Below are 18,671 nucleotides of genomic sequence, written 5' to 3'. Positions count from 1 at the left end.
TTACGAGGTACCGAGGAATCGTATGGTGATTCGTGAATCTGGGGAAGGGCGTCTACTCGTACGCAGTTCGGCGCATGTACGAGGATTAACTGCTAGATGGTCCAAGCTCCCGGTTTCACCGCTGGTGGATTGATCGCCCGCGAGCCTTGCAGATGCCAATCGCACCGAAGTGAGCCAGGTCCAGCTTAGGGGATTTCTTATCCACCTGAAACACGGCTCTGGTCGAATCAATCTCGTGCCCGCAAGGGATTCTCAAACAGGGAGAAGCCACTTGGAAGGCGACAAGAAGGATCGGATCCCAAGGGGCGACTCCGAGACCATGATACAATGAATGCCAATGACAACAATGATGACACTGTCAAACTAAGTCTTGTGCTCTCCTTGCCGCCTGATCACAAAGAGACGCGATTGTTGACATCTCGTGCAGGGTCAATGTTGTGGCCGCGTAAAGTGCTTTTGGTCGAGGATTGTCCTGCAGGAAGCTAGTCGCAGGAGTAGAGGTTTCTCTTCCCCCTTGCTGCAATGCCCAGGTACCTATGGAGTACATACATAGGTAGCTTCATAGGGGTGAATGGAAACTGCTGAATTCATGTACTTGGCATGGAGGTGTGTGCATGTATAATCGAGGCAATTCGTTGGAGTCCAACGGTATAGTGACCTATACGAGAGATTCCCCATACAAAATCCTCTGGCCCGTTTGCCCGTGTACCTGGGCCGTATAGTGAGTAGACTGGGGGGTGGTCCGTTGCGAAAGCACCCCTAGCACCAGGCAATAGGTATGCCTACCCGCAAAAGCCCCCCATTAAATGGCATCGAGCCCAGTTAAAACCCGATCTAGGCAACGCGCTCGGGGGTGTCAGTCGCTTGGCAAGCTCCAGAAGCGGCGGGAGCTGCGAGTGGCCAGTCACGCAAGTCCTTGTCCCTGATTCCCTGGTTGTCCGCATTCATCCTCATGTCAAAGTCCATCACAGATTGCGCATCTCAATTTCACTACAGTCCCCTGCCTCACTCACGACACATTGACATCTACGACATTCACCATCTGCAGTACTCTGCCCTGGATCTACCTCACGATGCTCTGTATTTAGTTGGACCACGACCCCCTCTTTTGCGATCCCGCGCAGATAGACAATTGGTTCAGGGCGACAAAACAGCAAACGGGTCGCGGTTGCGGAGGCCATCAACAACTCTCACCACCGACATTGGCGTCGACTTTGCGAACTGCTGTCCTCTGCTTTACTTAACGTCACATGTCCGTCACCTTGGTACTTCACGCCAACAACGTTACCCGATCATAAAATCACCGCCCAAGTCGTCACCTCCCACTGCCTTTTGTCACAACACCCATCATGGCGGACGATTCTACAGCTTCCCTTGTGATCGACACATCTGAACGTCCCATTACTCCAACATTACCAACCCCAGTTGGTTCCAAGACTCCACCAACGATATCATCCAAGCGCTTTGGACATACCGAGGAAAGGATGTCTGCCATCCAACGAGCCACCGAGGCCATGGAAGCCGATGCCCTGAATCGAAGGTTAAAAGAACTTGAGAATGCTGGAAGACCGCGAGACAGAACTCCAGGTCGCAGTCCTAGCCGCAAGAGACAGCGGATTTATGGGGATCGGTGAGCTTCTAGAGATGCGGTCGCTTGCTATGGTGAAACTGATTATGTTCTTAGATTCATACCAAACCGAGATGGACAGGACCTGCAAGCAAGTTACAGCTTGTTGCATGACGATGCCTCACCGGCGACGCCTTCGAGATCAAAGAAGAAGACCCCTCATGGCGAACTCCACTTTCAACGGACGGAAGAAGCGAACAGAACTTATTCAAAAGTCCTACGCAACGAGCTGATGGGTGATTCGGTTCCGCAAGACTACAGATCTCTGTCCCCAGATGAACTGTTTGGCCGACGTCAAACCCCTCCGGGCCAACCCTCGATATCATCCATGCCTCCTGCCTCTATCACTCCTACTACCCCCCACAAGAATATGTTCTCCTACAAGTCTCCGCAGAAAGTGATCGGATCAGGCCATCCCACTCCCTCATCTCGAACCGGAAAACATCTTGGAATCATAAACCTGAATGCGAGATCGGATTTGTACTCGATATCGCCCATCAACTACTCCTCACAGTCCATCTTGCAGACACCGCGGAAGCAGCCTCGACCGATCGCCAAAGTCCCCTACAAAGTGCTGGACGCTCCCGAGTTGGCGGACGACTTCTATCTGAATCTGGTGGACTGGGGATCGGCGAACATCCTCGGTGTAGGGCTGGGATCATGTGTCTACATGTGGAACAGTGCTACTGGCAAAGTCACACAGTTATGCAAGCTGCCTGACAATGATTTGGTGACATCTGTGGCGTGGATCCAGCGAGGGTCACATCTGGCGATTGGAACACACAAGGGTTTCGTCCAGATATACGATGCTGAGAAGTCTAGAAGGCTACGGACAATGACTGGCCACTCGGCGCGAGTCGGAGCGCTAGCATGGAATGATCACATCTTGACTTCTGGCTCGCGCGATCGACTAATATACCACCGGGATGTCCGCAGTCCCGACCAGTATCTGCGAAGGTTGGCAGGTCACAAACAAGAAGTTTGCGGCCTTCGGTGGAACACTGAAGATGGTCAGCTTGCGTCAGGCGGTAACGACAACAAGCTCTGCGTTTGGGATAAACTCTCCGAGACACCTTTGTATCGATTCTCGAACCACGTTGCAGCGGTCAAGGCGATTGCTTGGAGCCCCCATCAACATCACCTGTTGGCTTCTGGTGGTGGAACGGCAGATCGGTCGATCAAATTTTGGAACACAGCAAATGGGTCTCTCATCAAGGAGGTCGACACAGGAAGTCAAGTGTGCAACTTAGCCTGGAGCAAGAATAGTGACGAAATCGTCAGCACTCACGGTTACAGCCAGAACCAGATCGTGGTGTGGAAGTATCCAAAGATGGAGCAGGTTGTCAGTCTGACTGGACACACCTTCCGTGTCCTTTACCTGAGCACGAGTCCAGATGGGACCACTGTTGTGACTGGAGCCGGTGACGAGACTCTTCGATTCTGGAGGGTGTTTGGCAAGAAAGGGAACGAAGGGAGGAACAGCGACGGCATTGCTGGACGACTGGGTGACTGGGGTGCGATTCGGTGAAGGAGTTACTCACCCCAGTCGTTGCAACGACCTTGTCTGCACTGTCTAGCTATATGACGATCATGCCTGGCCATACCCACGAACCGAACCGACCTTCTTTTTCCTAATGAGGTGAACCTCTTACGAAGCCGTCCCGGAACGACTCGAATTTGTTACGACATCTTGAATCCACACGACAAAAAACTGTACAGCAGAAAGTTTTTACGCCATACAACCCACGAACTAATCTCTACAGACAGATGGGATGACGGCGATGATTATATTGTTTCTTGTTAGCGAGCATGAAGGTCATGTCAGAATCAAAATCAGCACCAGAACCAGCAAACGACCAATCTTGCCCAAGCTGGACAGTATCATGAGGCTTTACCACAATCTGATGGTGGAGGACTTTGTGATGGAGATCTTTGCGCAGATGATGGGGCCTACCTTGGTTTCAACGAACTAGCTTGAGCGAATTGGGATTCCATTGATTTTTTTGCAAGCGCGGCGCCCACGGTTACTCGGGATCATTGGTCAAGCGAGTTCATATAGTTGGGAGGGGAACGCAGGCGTCTCTCAGGTCTCAGGAGGCGGGACTCGCTCTCTTCAGGAGGTGCTCCAGGATTGAGGCACATAAGGCCTGACCATGTTGTAGGGGGCCACCATGGGTAACAAACCTCGGAAGACAGAGCAGAGAAATCAAAAACCGAATTGAGCCAACCGAGCAGTAATTGTATTCTCGTCGCATTTCTCTGGAGTAGAGTAGGCGATGGGTGACCAGTACGTGACCATCAAAGAGCAGCTGGTTATGACTTGGGATATATCACACGAGTACATACACCTATTTGTATAGAGGTATAGAGGTGTATGAATAGTATGTACATGGATCGGAAGGTGGGTCCATCGTGTGTACACTTTTACCAAGTTCATGGTATGCGATATGCGGTAAATGACCTGGTACTACCCTACCAGCCTACCTAGGTATCTCAGATATCTACCGAGTACTCGCACGAGTACAAATGAGCGATCCCGATGGTTTTGAGCACAGAACGAATGAGACAATACAAGACTCGGCCGGGAGAAATACCATCTTTCTCATCTCTCTCAGGCAGGGAGGGAGAGAAGAGACGACCACGTACATATAATTACTACACAAGGCCTTTTCTCTTTGACACACACACACATATACAATAGCATCTGTGCCTGCATACCTAGGTAGGTGTTCCCAATACTCCGTATCCGCTCGCTCAAAAGTGCACTTCCTTTTTCTATCACTGTCCGGTGTCGATGGCCCCGTCGCATCGCTATACTACAGCACAACAAAAAGGAGCCATATCAAACGACCCAAGTCCGCTGCCGCCTCCTCCAAAAAAAAAATTGACATGGGTCTATTTAAAGAAATTCTGGTTGAAAACAATGACCCTTAACCGTGGCCTAGCTCAGACTTCACCTGAAAAAAGACATAAGAGGTAGGTAGGTGGGTACAATTACAGCACCAGTTTCCCTGGCTCGACCTGCAGCACAGTCTTGACCCTCTCCAAAAAGGTACGTGCCCTCTTCTCTTCGCCCACGGGAACCGTCAGGCTGAACACATTCACGGCTCCCTCGGCTGTGCTTAGTGTTCGGCCTGGGATCGACGCCGAGAACGTGGAGAAGGGAGCCGCTCTTTTTGGGGTGACTTTGCCGGACAGGACATCGATGATATCAATCTTTTTGGCTGTAGAGATGGAAACGCGAGGTGAGTGTGCGAGTGATGTAGCCTGGGCTTTTCTGGAAGGGACAACGGGAAAGGCGTCGATCTGTGGGAGATATGTTCCTCTAGATGTCGTGGGTATCGTGTCCAGCCCGAGGACCGCATTGAAGAGGTCATCTGCCGACGGCTTTGCATTCTTGGGCTTAGGGAGATCATCATTGGCCAGATCAACAGCACGGGCGAGGAAAGTCGAGAGGGGAACCGTCACGCCCAAAGTGTCTTTGATTCGTTTCTGCACTTTCAGCACTTCGGCGAGCGAGACGGTGATGCTGACGCCAGTGACTTGTGGAATTTTCTCTTCGGCTACTGCTGCGGCGCTCCCAGTAGCTTTTGCGGCCGTCTTAGGAGTTGTGGGGAGGACTTTGATGTTGCTGAGGTCAAGATGCGCCATATGCTCGATACGCTTGGATTGCGAGGTTGGGTAGTCCGGGTCGATAGTGCCCAAATATGCGAGCACGTCCCCTTTCAACAGTCTCCCATTCGGGCCTGTCGCTGGGATTTTGGCAACGTCGTCGTCCGAAATGTGGTTCTCGTGGACGAGAGCGATGACTGAAGGATACAGAGGGTATTTGGGGTTCTGGCCTGGCCCAGTTGGACTCGTTTTCGGCTTGTCCTTTGTGGGCCTTTTGTTTTGCGGTGTGCCCGGTGTCTCCTTTTCCACTCCAGACGTCTCGTATTTCGAATCTGCTCCGCCCTTCACATTATCTGCTTCCGACTGCACGGGCTTCGAATCGTCCGGCGGAATCTCTAGACTCGAGACATCATCCCCCGGGTCACCAAGGACAGCGATCCTCGTGCCGACTTTGACCGCTTTGGAACCGTCCCCTTGTAAGATCTTGGCCATGACACCGTCGTCCTGGGCCTCCACGTCCATGGAAGCCTTGTCCGTCTCGATTTCAAGGAGAATGTCTCCGGCGGAGAAGGAGTCGCCTTCTTTGACTTTCCAACTCGAGATGTTGCCCTCGGTCATTGTCGGGGACATGGCGGGCATGGTGAAATTATGGGCTGCGAGGGCGGAAGGTGTGGAAGAGAATGCTCTCCGGGCATGGTGTTGGGAGCGTGAGAAGGAGGAGCATTGGGTCGAGGTGACCTGCCGGGCCAGAAGTCGGACTGACTGTCGGCCAGCCATTGCGAGGCGATTATTGCGTCTCTGACAAACGGGAGGAGGCGGGGGTGGAATCCAAGGGTGTTGTGTCGAACGTCCTCAAGGAAGCGCGACGCAGCGCCAAAAGGGTAGTGGACGAGATAGACGTGATTGAGGAAAATGGGCGGACGGCGAATTGTTGAGGACAAGGTGAACAAGTGACGAGCTCCGAGCGGAGCTTGCTACGGAGTGTCGCTTGGGGTAGTCAGCCCTCGCCGCTTTTAGTCCCGCTCACCTATACGAGGTATACCTCCTCCATATTTGTACCTCGTCGCCGCTCAACGTCTTTACTCTTCTCCACTACATCCTCGATACATGCTGCTTACAAAACCCCTTGATCAAGCACAAAGATGCCTCAGCAAAATTTAGACTATCAGAGCTGAACGAATACCTCCATTCACTTCACACCAGCGACTCTACAACAGACTATACTTCCTTCATGTACCTCGAATACGAGGCAGAACAACTCCGAAAAACATATCCATTGACAAGCGGGATGGCATTCCCCCAAAAGACCGAAATGGTACACAAATGCAAGCTTCGGTCAAGCTGACTGTGCACCCAACCCAAGAAAAAGCTTTGGCATTTTGCCCCTCCTTGGTATTGCCTCGTATTCACTGAATACGAAGCGTGCCGTGTCTTGTTGTTGAATACCCCTCGCGCTATCGCGGTATATGTCGCTAAGTCATTCAGTGATAGCCAAATCCAGAGCACGCTTTCAGCAAGATGGTGATGTATCCGACGTATCAAGAGATCTAGTCTCACCTCTGATAAACTTGCTGCAATCTACTCGACCAGACACCGCTCTGCAAGGAGACCGCCCGTTACAAAGGCAGCCTTCTATTTGCTCTTCGTTGCAGGGAACAAGTATCCCGCGTATGTTTGTTTCTGCCTGTTGAGAGAACAACCAATCTGTCTCCCAGCGTGTCGCCTATAAAGGTAAGCAAACCATCGGGCTGCAAATTGATGTCAAGAATCCTCGAACATCGCCTCCACCACCGAACTTACATATACTCTCTCTTACCAACATTGCCGTCAGATTTCCCACGCCTCAATCATGAAGGGTGTAATCTTTGAAAGCGCCGGCGCCCAGCCCAAGGTCGTCGAAACCCTTGAAAAGCCGTCCCCAGGGCCCAATCAACTTCTTGTCAAGTCCATCTGGGTGGCCATTAACCCTGTGTAGGTAGCCCTGCCTCAGAACTATTCTTTCGTGGACTGATCAACCGGCTCTAGTGACACCTTCATGGCCGCTTATGGTCTTCTCGTGGTCGATTGGCCTCTTGTGCTGGGCGTCGACGCGGCCGGCGTTGTGATCGAGGTAGGAAGTGAGGCAGCATCCAAATATGGATTCAAAGCAGGGGATCATGTGTTCGGCTGCACCAGACTTGGAACCCCGGGATATGCTGCTGGTCAAGAGTACTTCCTGATGGATGCGCCTGTCACCATTCCCAAGCCAAAGAATATCTCCCTGCCTGAAGCTGTTACCTTGGGAGTGGGAACCGAAACTGCTTGTCTGGCATTGTTCGACAGTCTCGATGTCCCTCTCCCTGATCCAAACAATCTTCCTGGACCTCGGGATGAATGGATCGTCGTCCTGGGCGGCGCCAGCAGTGTCGGTAAATGTGCCATCCAGCTGGCCAAGGCAAGTGGTTACAAGGTCGCTGCCTCTTGCTCAACCAAGTCGGCAGCCGAGGTGAAGAGTTTGGGCGCTGTGACGTTTGACTACAAGAAGTCCATTGAGGAACAGGTCAAGGAAGTTGTGGACGCCACCTCGGGCGAGATTTCTCGCATCTTTGATGCCGTTGCGGCAGATGACCCAGTCACGGCCAAAGAACTGTTCAAGGCATCCAAGAGCAACAAGAGGAGCTTTGCGACCACCAATGACTGGACTCCAATCCCTGATTTTGAAGGGGCGAAATCCCATCCCATCAAATTTGGCGGCGTTGGGCGACCCGAGGAGGCCGAGTTGAACAAAAAGATCGAGGCATACATTCCCGTTATTACTGCATTGATTGAGGCGGGCAAGCTAGTCCCAGCTGAATATGAAGTGATCGGCACTGGCTTCGAGGATGCTATCAAGGCGTATGAGCACCAGCGCTCCGGCGCGGGTGGTTCGCGCAAGGTCGTGGTCAAAATTCAGGACGAGTGACGACGAGATGTTGCTCGCCAGTCACCGAGAATGATAACAATGTTACCATCTGATCGGATAGACTCGGGTGCTGCGTGAAAAGCACGCACTCGTGGTGCCAATGCAATATCCAACATCACCGGCGGTGGTGCCAATGAAGTCCTTAGTCTTGCTGTGCCGGGACCTGTAAGGGGACGGGCCACCGCTGTCTTAACCTAGTTGATCCATCCACTGCCTCAGTGAGGCTGTTAGCTCTGGTATTGGGCACCAATACCGACGATGCCGCCACCCAAGGGGGCTCTGGGGTAAAGTACTATGCGGCGGCCCTATCGTGCTTGGTGATGGCATGGACAGGATTTCATCTCACAACAGAGGAGAACGGTCTGGTCAGTCGTATGGGGACAAAGAGAGAAGAGCCAGCACACAGAGCTTTGCACTAGTAGCGAACGAGTAACCGAATCCCCCATTCTTACCCAATAGCCAGCATAAGAAACCACGTTGTCAAAAGCAATGCGTTGGGATGTTACTCTGCTCCTCACAACTGCATCAAAGGATTTCCTTTTCCACTCAGTCTCCAGAACTTGATTAGCTGGTTTTTGCCATGCTTTGTTGTTTAGGGTAAGTCGAGTCGGTGTAGCTCAATTGACGACCACACGCCATGACCGAGCGGGCCCGCATCGGAGACCGTCTTGGGGACACGGGGGACTCTGAGAAAGGGTATTTTTGCTTTGTGACGAGCGGAGGGCCGAGTGGTGCAGTCGCACGACCCGTCTTGGGCCACGGCGAGCATCTCTGGACATTTGTGTTTCGAACGAAACTCGGAGGGGCCTGTTGGACCCAGTGCCACCTGAAGCCCGGCAGTGTGCATTGGAGCGTGGTGCAGGTATCTTGGTCTCGGCCCATGCGTCATGTTAGCATCATTCCTCCACGGGCCCAGAGGCGACATTCCTGATGGCAGACGTGATGAACGGTAGAAGACAGGAAGATCTTTACTATATAGGTTGACAGGGTCAGTCGAGCTCGCCTCACCTTGAGAGAAAGGGAAGGGTTGGGTACCAGTTATATAGAAATTTCCGGGAATGATATGTAGCGAGATGGCCTAGGTAGCGAGCCCACCAGCCTGATCGTCCAAAGTAGGGGGGACCACCCGGCGCCATTTGCTTTCAAGGCTTGAACGACGAATGCGGAGCAAAGCATGGAGTTTGTAAGGCTCCGTCCCTCCTCATTGGCAAGCTGGGGCCTCAGTAGGGTCCATCGCCCCGAAGGACCAAAGCACAAATGCACCAATTAATCATTGTGAGAGCAAACTTTGGGACCGCAGATGGGAAGCGGCGAAAGGGTTCCACTTCTGTCGAGCTCAAGGCTGCATCTTCTGCTCCAAAAGCCAAATGGACTTTGTTGTTTTTTTTCCCCCTTCTGTAGTCCGGCGCCTCACATCCGATCGAGGGGACTTCCCAGCCCTATTTGCGTCGGTCAACGACAAATTGCAGTTCCAATGAGAACAGACCCTGTGAGCGGACAATGGCACACCCCCTGGCGCACGGTTCGTAATTTCCGGTACAAGACACTCAGCACGGATGAGGCAAGGGTTTTGAGCCCATGGCAGTTTGCGGGCTCAGGGGATACGTATCCGAATTCTTAGATCTGCTCCAGTCAAGATCCAACACCTTTTTCTCTCCTCCGAAACCAACATGAGGCTTACCTAGTGCCAACTTTGCCGCTTGTCTCCATCACACGACCCAGACATCCGGGTGTTCAGGCGTGGTGTGCTTTGTTCGTAAGAATCCCTGTTCTTGGTCAGTGGCTGCGGCCTTGGGGGAGGCAATTGAAAGAGGGCCAGAGAGAACAAGAGGAAGAGAGAAGAAAAGTGAAAGCAGCCAAAAAACGCCTAACTGTATGCTCGGTCTCTCCCACGCTTACCGACCTTTCCATCCCTCCCTCACCCACACACCTTTTGTTCCCAATCCTTCCCTGGTCGATTTTTCTTGTTGAATAGTGCAGACCGTGGGTGTTCGGTTCGTGATTGCTTCCCACGTTTCTCAAAATCAAGGCAAGGGATTTGTTCATTTGCTCGGGCACCCACGCCTGCCAGCCCAATCCTCCCCATCACGATTCGTCTACCCGCGCATTGTCATACTGAGACCATATCTTCCAGACTCGCACCTTGAGGCGCCAGATCCAACATTCCTGGACCCTGTCCTACTTGCCTACCTTGTTCAGATCGCCTGCCCACCACCTCCTCCTCCACCCCCCCTTTTCCCAGTTACTCGAGCGTCGCCCGTCCTTGCTAGACTCCAGCTTGCACAATCAAACTCGTCGAAACCATGCGCCAATCGCAATGAAGAGTCGAGACTCCGGGGCACGAGCTTTGCATGAAGAAGGATCTAGAGGAATGCGACGAAGACGGCGACTGTAATAAGATGGCCGGAGACAAACAAGATGCTCGGGGCGCCTCGGAACAGGTCAGGAACGTCCAGAAATATCAAGCTACAGCCGCCAAAGACGACGTGACCGCTCCGTCCTCGCTATCGTCCACATCCTCCACCGCCGAATCCAAGATGCCTGGGCGTGCCGAATGCGGTTCGCCCAAATGGGAGATCAAAGCCGAAGAACGTCACGACGAGCCTCGCTCTGCCGACTCGGCCTTGGACGAGCCCTCTGAGACTCGGAAGGAGACTTCTCCAGAGGCCGAGCCTTTACCCTTAGCAGAGTTACGATCCTCCACGTCCGAGCAGTGGTGCCTCGGAGACCATGACGCCGAAGACTTCATCATCGTCCCTCCTTGTGTGAGAGATGTGGAAGTCGATGCACTTGTCGATGCCATGTTGTATCCGCCGGTGACCAAGGAAACCTTGGAAGAGCTCGAGTTGGTTTTCATACAGTCGAATATCAATCTGCGCATCGACATCAACTTCGACCATGACCTCCATTTCACCCCCATTTCCGGGGAGAAGGGAGAGCACAAGAAGAAGCAAGCGAGAAGATATTGGGATAGTCTAGAGACTGAATTGAAGATAGTCTCTCAACATAAACCCCTGGGATTGTGCCCTGAATGTGATGGCAGGCGCCGTTTGAGCTCCGCACCGCCAGTATTCTTCAAGCGAAGGTTACCTGTGTTGTTCCGGAAATTGAAAGAGTTGCTCGTCATCCTGATCCCAGAGAGGGACCAGTACCAGATCAGCCAATATCTTGACATACCTCTGCTTCTGCAAGAGGTATCTCACGGCCTTTTAGACATTGTCCGCTTGGCTCGATGGCTCGATGGCCTCCTCACGAGCCACTGTGCGCCAATGAGAGATATCTATGCACATGAGATGGCTGAACAAATAGTACAGGGTGCAGAGACTGGGGATCTACACACTCTTGTTCTTGGTATTGAAAAGCTGTTTCAGTTTCTCGAGGCAATGAAGCTGGACGTCGCCAACCATCAGATCAGGAGCTTTCGTTACCTCTTGATCGATGATACCGTGACGTTTCAGCAAGATTACTTCAAGACGCGGGTCCGGCACGGTGGATTCAAGAGCGAGGAGTCACGAGCATGGTACTGTGACGCTCTTGAAAAACACCGACAATGTCAGCTCGATAGCAAAAGCACCAGACCGCTTCCATCGGCTGCGTTGGTGCATGGGCTACTCGAACTCTGCCTTTGCCGTGATCTGGAGGTCCCAGCCACTTTTGCGTATGACCGCAAACGCCTGAAAGAGATCCGAATGGACTTTCAAGACCTGATTCACCTCGAGATCTCTCTATCAGTGTTTGAGCAATTGCTTCGGGAGCAGATGGACCGTGATCCTGCCTCGCCCTGGCCAGGTGCTTTGGAAAGCCGGGTGTCGGAGATGCATACGCTTTTGCGCAACCGAATCATGGATCTCACCGACGGCGATCTTGAGGGCACTCCCATGCAAGAAATCTGGTTGCGGCATGCCGGCGCCGTTGCTCTTGAGCTGGCGCGGGCTGCTTTCCTCATATCGTCGGGTTCCACGTTTCCTATACCCGATTCCATTGTCAGCAAGACGACGGCAAGATTGATCGCACAGTTTGAAGCCGAACATCACAGCCAGCATCGTTCCAGGACCGTAGTACGAGTACTGGAGAGCGCAACAAACGATCACATGAATAATTTTCAACCCATGACCATACTGGCCATCTCACAGGCGCAAAAGCAGTGGCAACAGTCTCGAGTATCAACGCAACCATGGCGCTCCCTCCCCGAGATTGAAGATATCGCAAGAAGAGTAGCACATATTGCAACCGTGCATTGGCGGGTTTGGGCGGACCTTGTTTATTTGGAGTCTCCGGATGGACACGAGGATAGCAGTGATGAGACTGAGAGTGCTTGCGGCACAGGGGATCAGTATATCACGGGCAGTCCTCTGGATTATGTACAACAACATTTTGAAGAGGAGGACGAAGAAGAGGAGGAGCAAGAAGGGGCAGGAGGAGGAGGAGGAGGGGGAGAAGGAGAAGAGGGAGAAAAAGAAGAACAAGACGAAGACGAAGATACCCATTTCGGTTCGAGTTAATCGTTCACGGCGTTGGTGCGTTCAATGGATGTTCTGGTTTCAAAGCCGACAAAGGGCGCTACAAGATCTCTTGCCTACGAAAGACATGACTTTTATTCTCCTTGGTTTACTCAGGGGGAAGGGAAGTCGGACTGGAAAAGTTGGTTTTTTGTGAGAGATATATACCATTACCATTAATGGGCGTGACTTTCGGGTTTGTGTTGTTGTTGTTGCCTCGCAGCTGTCTTTGACGTCCTGAAGGACGGTGTTTCTTTGTTACTACCTATGGAATATGGAATATACATGTATTGGGCTCTTTTGGTGACATCTAGCTGATAGGCAGCTAACAAGGGGATACTCTTTAGCTACATCCAGCTAGATCCTAGTCGTCAACCATCAAACACGAACCTATCCGCAAGTAGGTATCTGGCCAGGAGGCAAGGGGGAATGTTCTCTTTTGGTGCTGGCCTGGCTGGTCATAGCCATCGATCCATTCTTCTGTACCGAGGAGTGTCTACCAAATACGCCAGTTTTCCCTCTTCCCCTTCGTCGGGGAGAATATTCATCTTTGTGGAGAGGAAAGGAAAGGTGCGTGGTGCGTGGTGCGCGGGACCTGGTAGCTTTGGGAGTTTCGGCGACAAGGCCGTGCGTTGGGGACATGTATACTTAGTACTATGTATGTACCTAGGTACCCAGCAGGGGCCTGACAATCTCAATAGCCGACAATTCCCACGTCATTTACCATCTCACCATTTATCACTTGCCAATTGCCAATTCCCAATTGCCGACAAAGAGGCGCGCGGGGGATTCATACCTAGGTATCCATTCACCCTCAATCCACCCTCGTCAACTTCTCCTCTACGGACTCCTCCTCCTCCCCACCTCCTCACTCAAGTCCCCGACGAATCAAAAGGCGTCCAATTATTTTCAAGTTCCTCAATCCTCAATGCTTCACTCAATAACTCGTACAGGGACTAACCACGACCAAAGGCCCATCGGCTCTCTCGACCGACCACGCCCGTGGTGTCTCTCGTCTCCATCTCCCAAATCTATGTCATGTCTTGTGTTGTGTCGGTTGTTTTTCAAAAATGTCAGGTGTTCAAGTGTCAGGCGTTGCGTTTTGTTTTTAATATTGGATGTTCCTTCTTCTTCGTTTTTTTAGATCGTGATTATCTTCTCCTTTTTGCCTTCTTCTTCTTCCCTCCTCTTTTCGAGTGCTCGGCTTTTCTTTTCCCAGCCGACTATTTTTCCCCAAAAAGGTTCTTTCCAAAACAGACACACGAGAACTACCCTTTTCACAGCATCTGGGTAAAGGGGTCCTCCACCAGGAGAAATTAAACAAACAAGATTCACAAACCAAGCACTGAAACAATCAAGCAAAGGAGGGCTTTGTCAACATGAGTTGTCCAAAGGACCAACAACAACAACAACAACAACCACAGTCTTGTGGTTCGTGTGATGGACACCACCACGATGGCGCCTCCGTGCCAGACATGGAAGACTACAAACTCGAACTCGACAGCCTGCGCAAGCGGACCCAGGAACTCGAACTGATGCTGTCCAAGACGGCCAACGGCCTCAAAGACTCGCAGTCCTCCAGGTCCCGAAAGCTGCGGTCTGAACATTGGTTCAACTCGCCCGACAACCCGGAGATGATGGCCCTGTACACGGATCGCTTCCTCAACTACGGCTTGACCACGTCCGAACTCAATTCCGGCAAGCCCATCATCGGCATTGCCCAGTCCGGCAGTGACATCGCCCCCTGCAACCGACACCATCTCGAACTGTCTAAAAGGGTGCGCGAAGGTATCCGCTCCGCTGGTGGCATCGCATTCGAGTTCCCCACGCACCCAATCCAGGAGTCGGTGAGACGGCCCACGGCAACGTTGGACCGAAACTTGCTCTATCTGGGTCTGGTCGAGATCCTACATGCGTATCCCTTGGATGGAGTGGTGCTTTTGACCGGTTGTGACAAGACGACTCCGGCAATGCTCATGGCCGCCGCTACTGTCAACATTCCCGCCATCTGTCTCAATGTCGGCCCCATGCTGAACGGTCGCCTGAAGGGGTCGCCAGACAGAATTGGCTCGGGGACGATTCTGTGGAAGGCCCGGGATTTGCATGCTGCAGGGGAGATTGACGATGATATGATGGTCGAGATGATCGCGGCTGGGACGCCCTCGGCGGGTCATTGCAACACCATGGGCACGGCCTCAACCATGAATGCTCTGGCCGAAGCACTGGGCATGGCTCTACCTGGCTCATCAGCTATTCCCGCCCCGTATCGTGAGCGCGCCCAATGTGCGTATAGGACCGGTAAGCAGATTGTCGAGATGGTGCACGCCGATCGCAAGCCGAGCGACATCCTGACAAGGGAGGCTTTTGAAAATGCGATTGTCGTAAATAGTGCTATTGGGGGGAGCACGAACGCCCCCATCCATCTGAACGCTGTGGCGAAACACATTGGTGTCCCCCTTGATCTGGATGACTGGGACAGCATTGGACTTGACATCCCTTTGCTAGTGAATGTGCAACCGGCAGGTGAGATGTTGTGTGAGGAGTATTATAAAGCCGGAGGGCTCCAAGCTGTCATGGCCGAACTTCTGGATCAAGGTAAACTCCAGCCAAAAGCCCTGACATGCAACGGCAAGACCGTCAAGGAGAATGTGGATGGCAGACATTCTTGGGACCGACGAACCATCAAGACCTATGGTGAGCCCCTGAAACATCGAGCAGGTTTCCTCCACATGAAAGGTAATCTCTTTGACTCCGCCATCATGAAGACCTCTGTGATTTCCGACGATTTCCGCCGGGAGTTCTTGGAAAACCCACAGGATCCCAATGCTTTTGAATGCAAGGCGGTGGTGTTTGACGGGCGAGAGGATTACATCAGTCGCATTGACGACCCCAAGACCCCAGTCGATAAGAGGACAATTTTGGTGATGCGCGGTGCTGGACCTCTGGGATATCGTGAGTAGCCTGTTCTGCCTTTGTCTGAAACCGTCCTTCGTGAACTATTCTGGCATCGGGTATATCTCGAGTAGCAATGCTAATATTTCATCTCAGCCGGCGCGGCCGAAGTAGTCAATATGCATGCTCCAGGCCACGTCTTGAAACAAGGCGTGACCTCTTTACCGTGCATTGGAGATGGAAGACAGTCTGGCACGTCAGGTTCCCCGTCGATTCTGAATGCCAGCCCTGAAGCCGCCGCAGGTGGTAACCTGGCACTGCTCAGAGATGGCGACGTCTTGAGGGTTGACCTGAACAAGCGACTTGTCCAGATATTGATCTCCGATGATGAGTTGAAGAAGCGACGGGAGGACTTGGAAGCAAAGGGCGGATACCCGATACCAGAGTCTCAGACCCCCTGGCAAGATATCTTCCGCCGCGAGACTGGGCAGCTCAACGAGGGAATGGTGTTGCACAATGCTCCCAAGTACCAGCGGGTGGCCCAGAAATGGCCTGCTCCTCTGCATAACCACTGATGAGCTGGCTATCTGTCACAGCGTGTCAGAACGTGGTCGAGTGGTGAGCGTCAGCCGGGAAATAGGGATCAAGGCGTGGTTACCGTTGTCGAGTTCGCCTGATATGATGGACCCGTCACCACTGTCGCGCTGTTTTGTGAACAATAAGCTCCCTGACTTGTCATGGCACGAGTCACCAGTTCTCCCAAATAACATCTGGCAACACTGTTCTCATTACCGTCCAGTGGCCCAATGAACTTTGCGACTGCCATTTCTCGAGTTCCTTCGTCTGTCCTCTCCTGAGAACAGCGCCCTCTTTATCAAATTCATCGGGGCTGATCTCGTGTTGCGGCACCAGAAACTCCTGCCGGGCACCACTCCCCAGAAAATCTGCTGTGACAGGTTTCCGAAATGTGATCGCTGCCTGCCTCTTCGTGCAGAAGAAAACCATATTCGTGAAGTCGACTGCCTTGGCCCCTGGCGTGGGTGCTTCGTCTTCCCTGAAAACCCGGCAGGAAGGGAATACTGATGTGATTGTCCGATAGATGAGCGAGGATACAGGCATTGCGAGATCTCCTGCGTAGTTGATGGCTATGACTCCATCTGGTTTCAAAAGCATGTGCAAACCCGAGAGGAATTCAACGGTGAAGAGTTCCACAGGCTCAGCTCCACCAGTGAAGACGTCGTGAATAATGTAATCGTATGAGTCTGCCTCCGTCGAGTTCGCTGTAGTGACCGCGTGGACAGCGTCGCCGAGATAATATGTATGATTATGGGGAAAGTTGAAGTACTTGACGGCGAAGTCATGGACGACCGGATCAAGTTCCATGACGGTTGTATTCACCCCATGCTGAATCAAGGCCGAGGGTGCGGTTCCAACTCCGAGGCCGATGTTCAGAGCGGTTTTGCGTGGGCCAGGAGATGTGCCCTCAACAAGTCGTACAGCTTCAAGCATCACAAAGACGGAATAGATGGGTTCCGCGACTCTTCTCTGGACCCTCTTGGAGGGTGGAAGCTTCCATTGTCCGCCTAGGAGGCTGTGATCACACCTCATCACACGGAAGCCTCTCTGGTTGTCCTCCAAGACTGAAATATAGCCTGTGATCGACTCTTTCCGTTCCAGTAAGGTATAATTGTAGAGCGCCAGGGTGTTATTGAGCACCTCGGTAGTTCGTGAAAGGGAGCAGTGGGGGTTTGCCACCATGGTAAAAGCAACCGACGGGAGTGAGGGCCACAGAAAGCTGTTAGGCAGGACCATTCCATATAGCGAAGCCACGACCAGCTGCATGCCGACCCGTGAAGTAAGAAAACCACGTCCGAGAAGTAACGAGACGAATCCTTTGCAAGCTCTGTGAAGGACGGAGAAGAGCATGAACAGTCCCATCGATGGCACAGCCTCTCCCAACGACGAGTCCAACCGGCCAGAGCTGAAGGTCTCGTCAAGGTATTGCATCGCAAAGTATGTGGACAACAACACAAGAGGATAACAAGTCAGAAGCTCGGTAATCAGAGGACCTAGCGGATTACCGAGAGTCGAACTGAATCTGAAGAGGATGAATTGGATGCTTGGGATCCAGAAACAGAATGGGGTGATGGACCGTGCAACCCAATATGGGAGGTAGCCTCGGACCGCGAAGGCGAGCATGAAGGAAGCAGTGAGGCCATATCGATGGTACAAAGCCGCTGGTATGTCTCCGTACACAGGTGACAGGTTCAACTGGGATAGAGGAGCATATAGGGCCGCAAGGAGAACAAGTTGTAGTGCCCTTTGCACCCGTGTGTCAGTCAATGTTCCGACAATGGATCTAGGACGCTTGTCTGTCGAAGACGGGTCTATCTGTGGTGAAGGAGGCACTGGAGAATTGTGAGAGGCCGTGGTTCTCTGTACCGTTGCATTGTTGGATGGTTTTGTTTTCCTGGCCATTGCTATTACTGTCAGTCACGGTCTTGGGTGCAGAGGGTGTCAGTGTACAAGGAGGAGATGTTCTCAGCACAGGGAGTACGATACCTAGGTTCCAGAGCGTTGGATGCACAGGTTTAGTGAAGCAGCTGGTGAGTGGACATGGACGATGAGAGGATGCGGTGGGCGGTACTCAAGTGACTTGGTCGATTATTACATGGTATTGTAAAGTAGAAAGTTGCACACGCTGCTTTAACCGCATCTGCTACTCCACCTTTCATTTCAGCCTTTTTCAACGCCATCAACACCATCGTTACTATTCTCCTGCAATCAACGCCTCTAAATACCTCAGGACTAACAAAGAGGGAATTCGCTCTCCAATCAGTTGCCACCAAAAAAAAAAAAAAAAAAAACAAAGGATCTGGCCACCCCATGAAGAACCAATTCACACAAAATCCAACACACTGAAATGTAAACCCGGCCATCAAGTCGCAGGCGCAAGAAGATACAACCAACCCGTTACTGCAGATCCCGGGTATCAAACGACAGAGAAAAAGAAAGCCAACCTCCATCATACCAACCATGTTTTGGTCAACCAACAAGTGCTTCGAGCAGGATTCTCTCGCCGCGAAGAAATGTACCCTGA

At 52.3% G+C, this 18,671-nt stretch overlaps 6 protein-coding genes across 6 annotated transcripts; 4 read left to right on the top strand and 2 right to left on the bottom strand.

The window, feature by feature from the left end:
* Window positions 1-1,349: 1,349 nt before the first annotated feature.
* AYO21_07368 (hypothetical protein) lies at window positions 1,350-3,155 on the top strand (the record flags this gene model as incomplete). The annotated part of the gene is made up of 2 exons (XM_022657324.1): window positions 1,350-1,630; window positions 1,685-3,155. The coding sequence occupies 2 exons, from the start codon at window positions 1,350-1,352 to the stop codon at window positions 3,153-3,155; spliced, it is 1,752 nt and encodes a 583-aa protein (XP_022510337.1).
* A 1,466-nt stretch (window positions 3,156-4,621) lies between these two features.
* AYO21_07367 (hypothetical protein) lies at window positions 4,622-6,016 on the bottom strand (the record flags this gene model as incomplete). Its single annotated transcript, XM_022657323.1, has 1 exon — window positions 4,622-6,016. One exon carries the CDS (start codon window positions 6,014-6,016, stop codon window positions 4,622-4,624), a length of 1,395 nt encoding a protein of 464 aa, XP_022510336.1.
* A 1,072-nt stretch (window positions 6,017-7,088) lies between these two features.
* Window positions 7,089-8,180, top strand: AYO21_07366 (hypothetical protein; the record flags this gene model as incomplete). The annotated part of the gene is made up of 2 exons (XM_022657322.1): window positions 7,089-7,210; window positions 7,265-8,180. The coding sequence occupies 2 exons, from the start codon at window positions 7,089-7,091 to the stop codon at window positions 8,178-8,180; spliced, it is 1,038 nt and encodes a 345-aa protein (XP_022510335.1).
* A 2,399-nt stretch (window positions 8,181-10,579) lies between these two features.
* Window positions 10,580-12,682, top strand: AYO21_07365 (hypothetical protein; the record flags this gene model as incomplete). The annotated part of the gene is made up of 1 exon (XM_022657321.1): window positions 10,580-12,682. One exon carries the CDS (start codon window positions 10,580-10,582, stop codon window positions 12,680-12,682), a length of 2,103 nt encoding a protein of 700 aa, XP_022510334.1.
* Window positions 12,683-14,058: 1,376 nt separating this feature from the next.
* Window positions 14,059-16,146, top strand: AYO21_07364 (hypothetical protein; the record flags this gene model as incomplete). The annotated part of the gene is made up of 2 exons (XM_022657320.1): window positions 14,059-15,631; window positions 15,728-16,146. The coding sequence occupies 2 exons, from the start codon at window positions 14,059-14,061 to the stop codon at window positions 16,144-16,146; spliced, it is 1,992 nt and encodes a 663-aa protein (XP_022510333.1).
* Window positions 16,147-16,318: 172 nt separating this feature from the next.
* AYO21_07363 (hypothetical protein) lies at window positions 16,319-18,049 on the bottom strand (the record flags this gene model as incomplete). The annotated part of the gene is made up of 1 exon (XM_022657319.1): window positions 16,319-18,049. The coding sequence occupies one exon, from the start codon at window positions 18,047-18,049 to the stop codon at window positions 16,319-16,321; it is 1,731 nt and encodes a 576-aa protein (XP_022510332.1).
* Between the last annotated feature and the right edge of the window lie 622 nt (window positions 18,050-18,671).

The sequence above is a fragment of the Fonsecaea monophora genome (assembly GCF_001642475.1).
Source record: "Fonsecaea monophora strain CBS 269.37 chromosome Unknown Scaff56, whole genome shotgun sequence".
Classification (NCBI taxonomy): Eukaryota; Fungi; Ascomycota; class Eurotiomycetes; order Chaetothyriales; family Herpotrichiellaceae; genus Fonsecaea; species Fonsecaea monophora.
The sequence above is the reverse complement of the archived record's forward strand: the minus strand, read 5'-3'. Positions and strand labels throughout refer to the sequence as shown.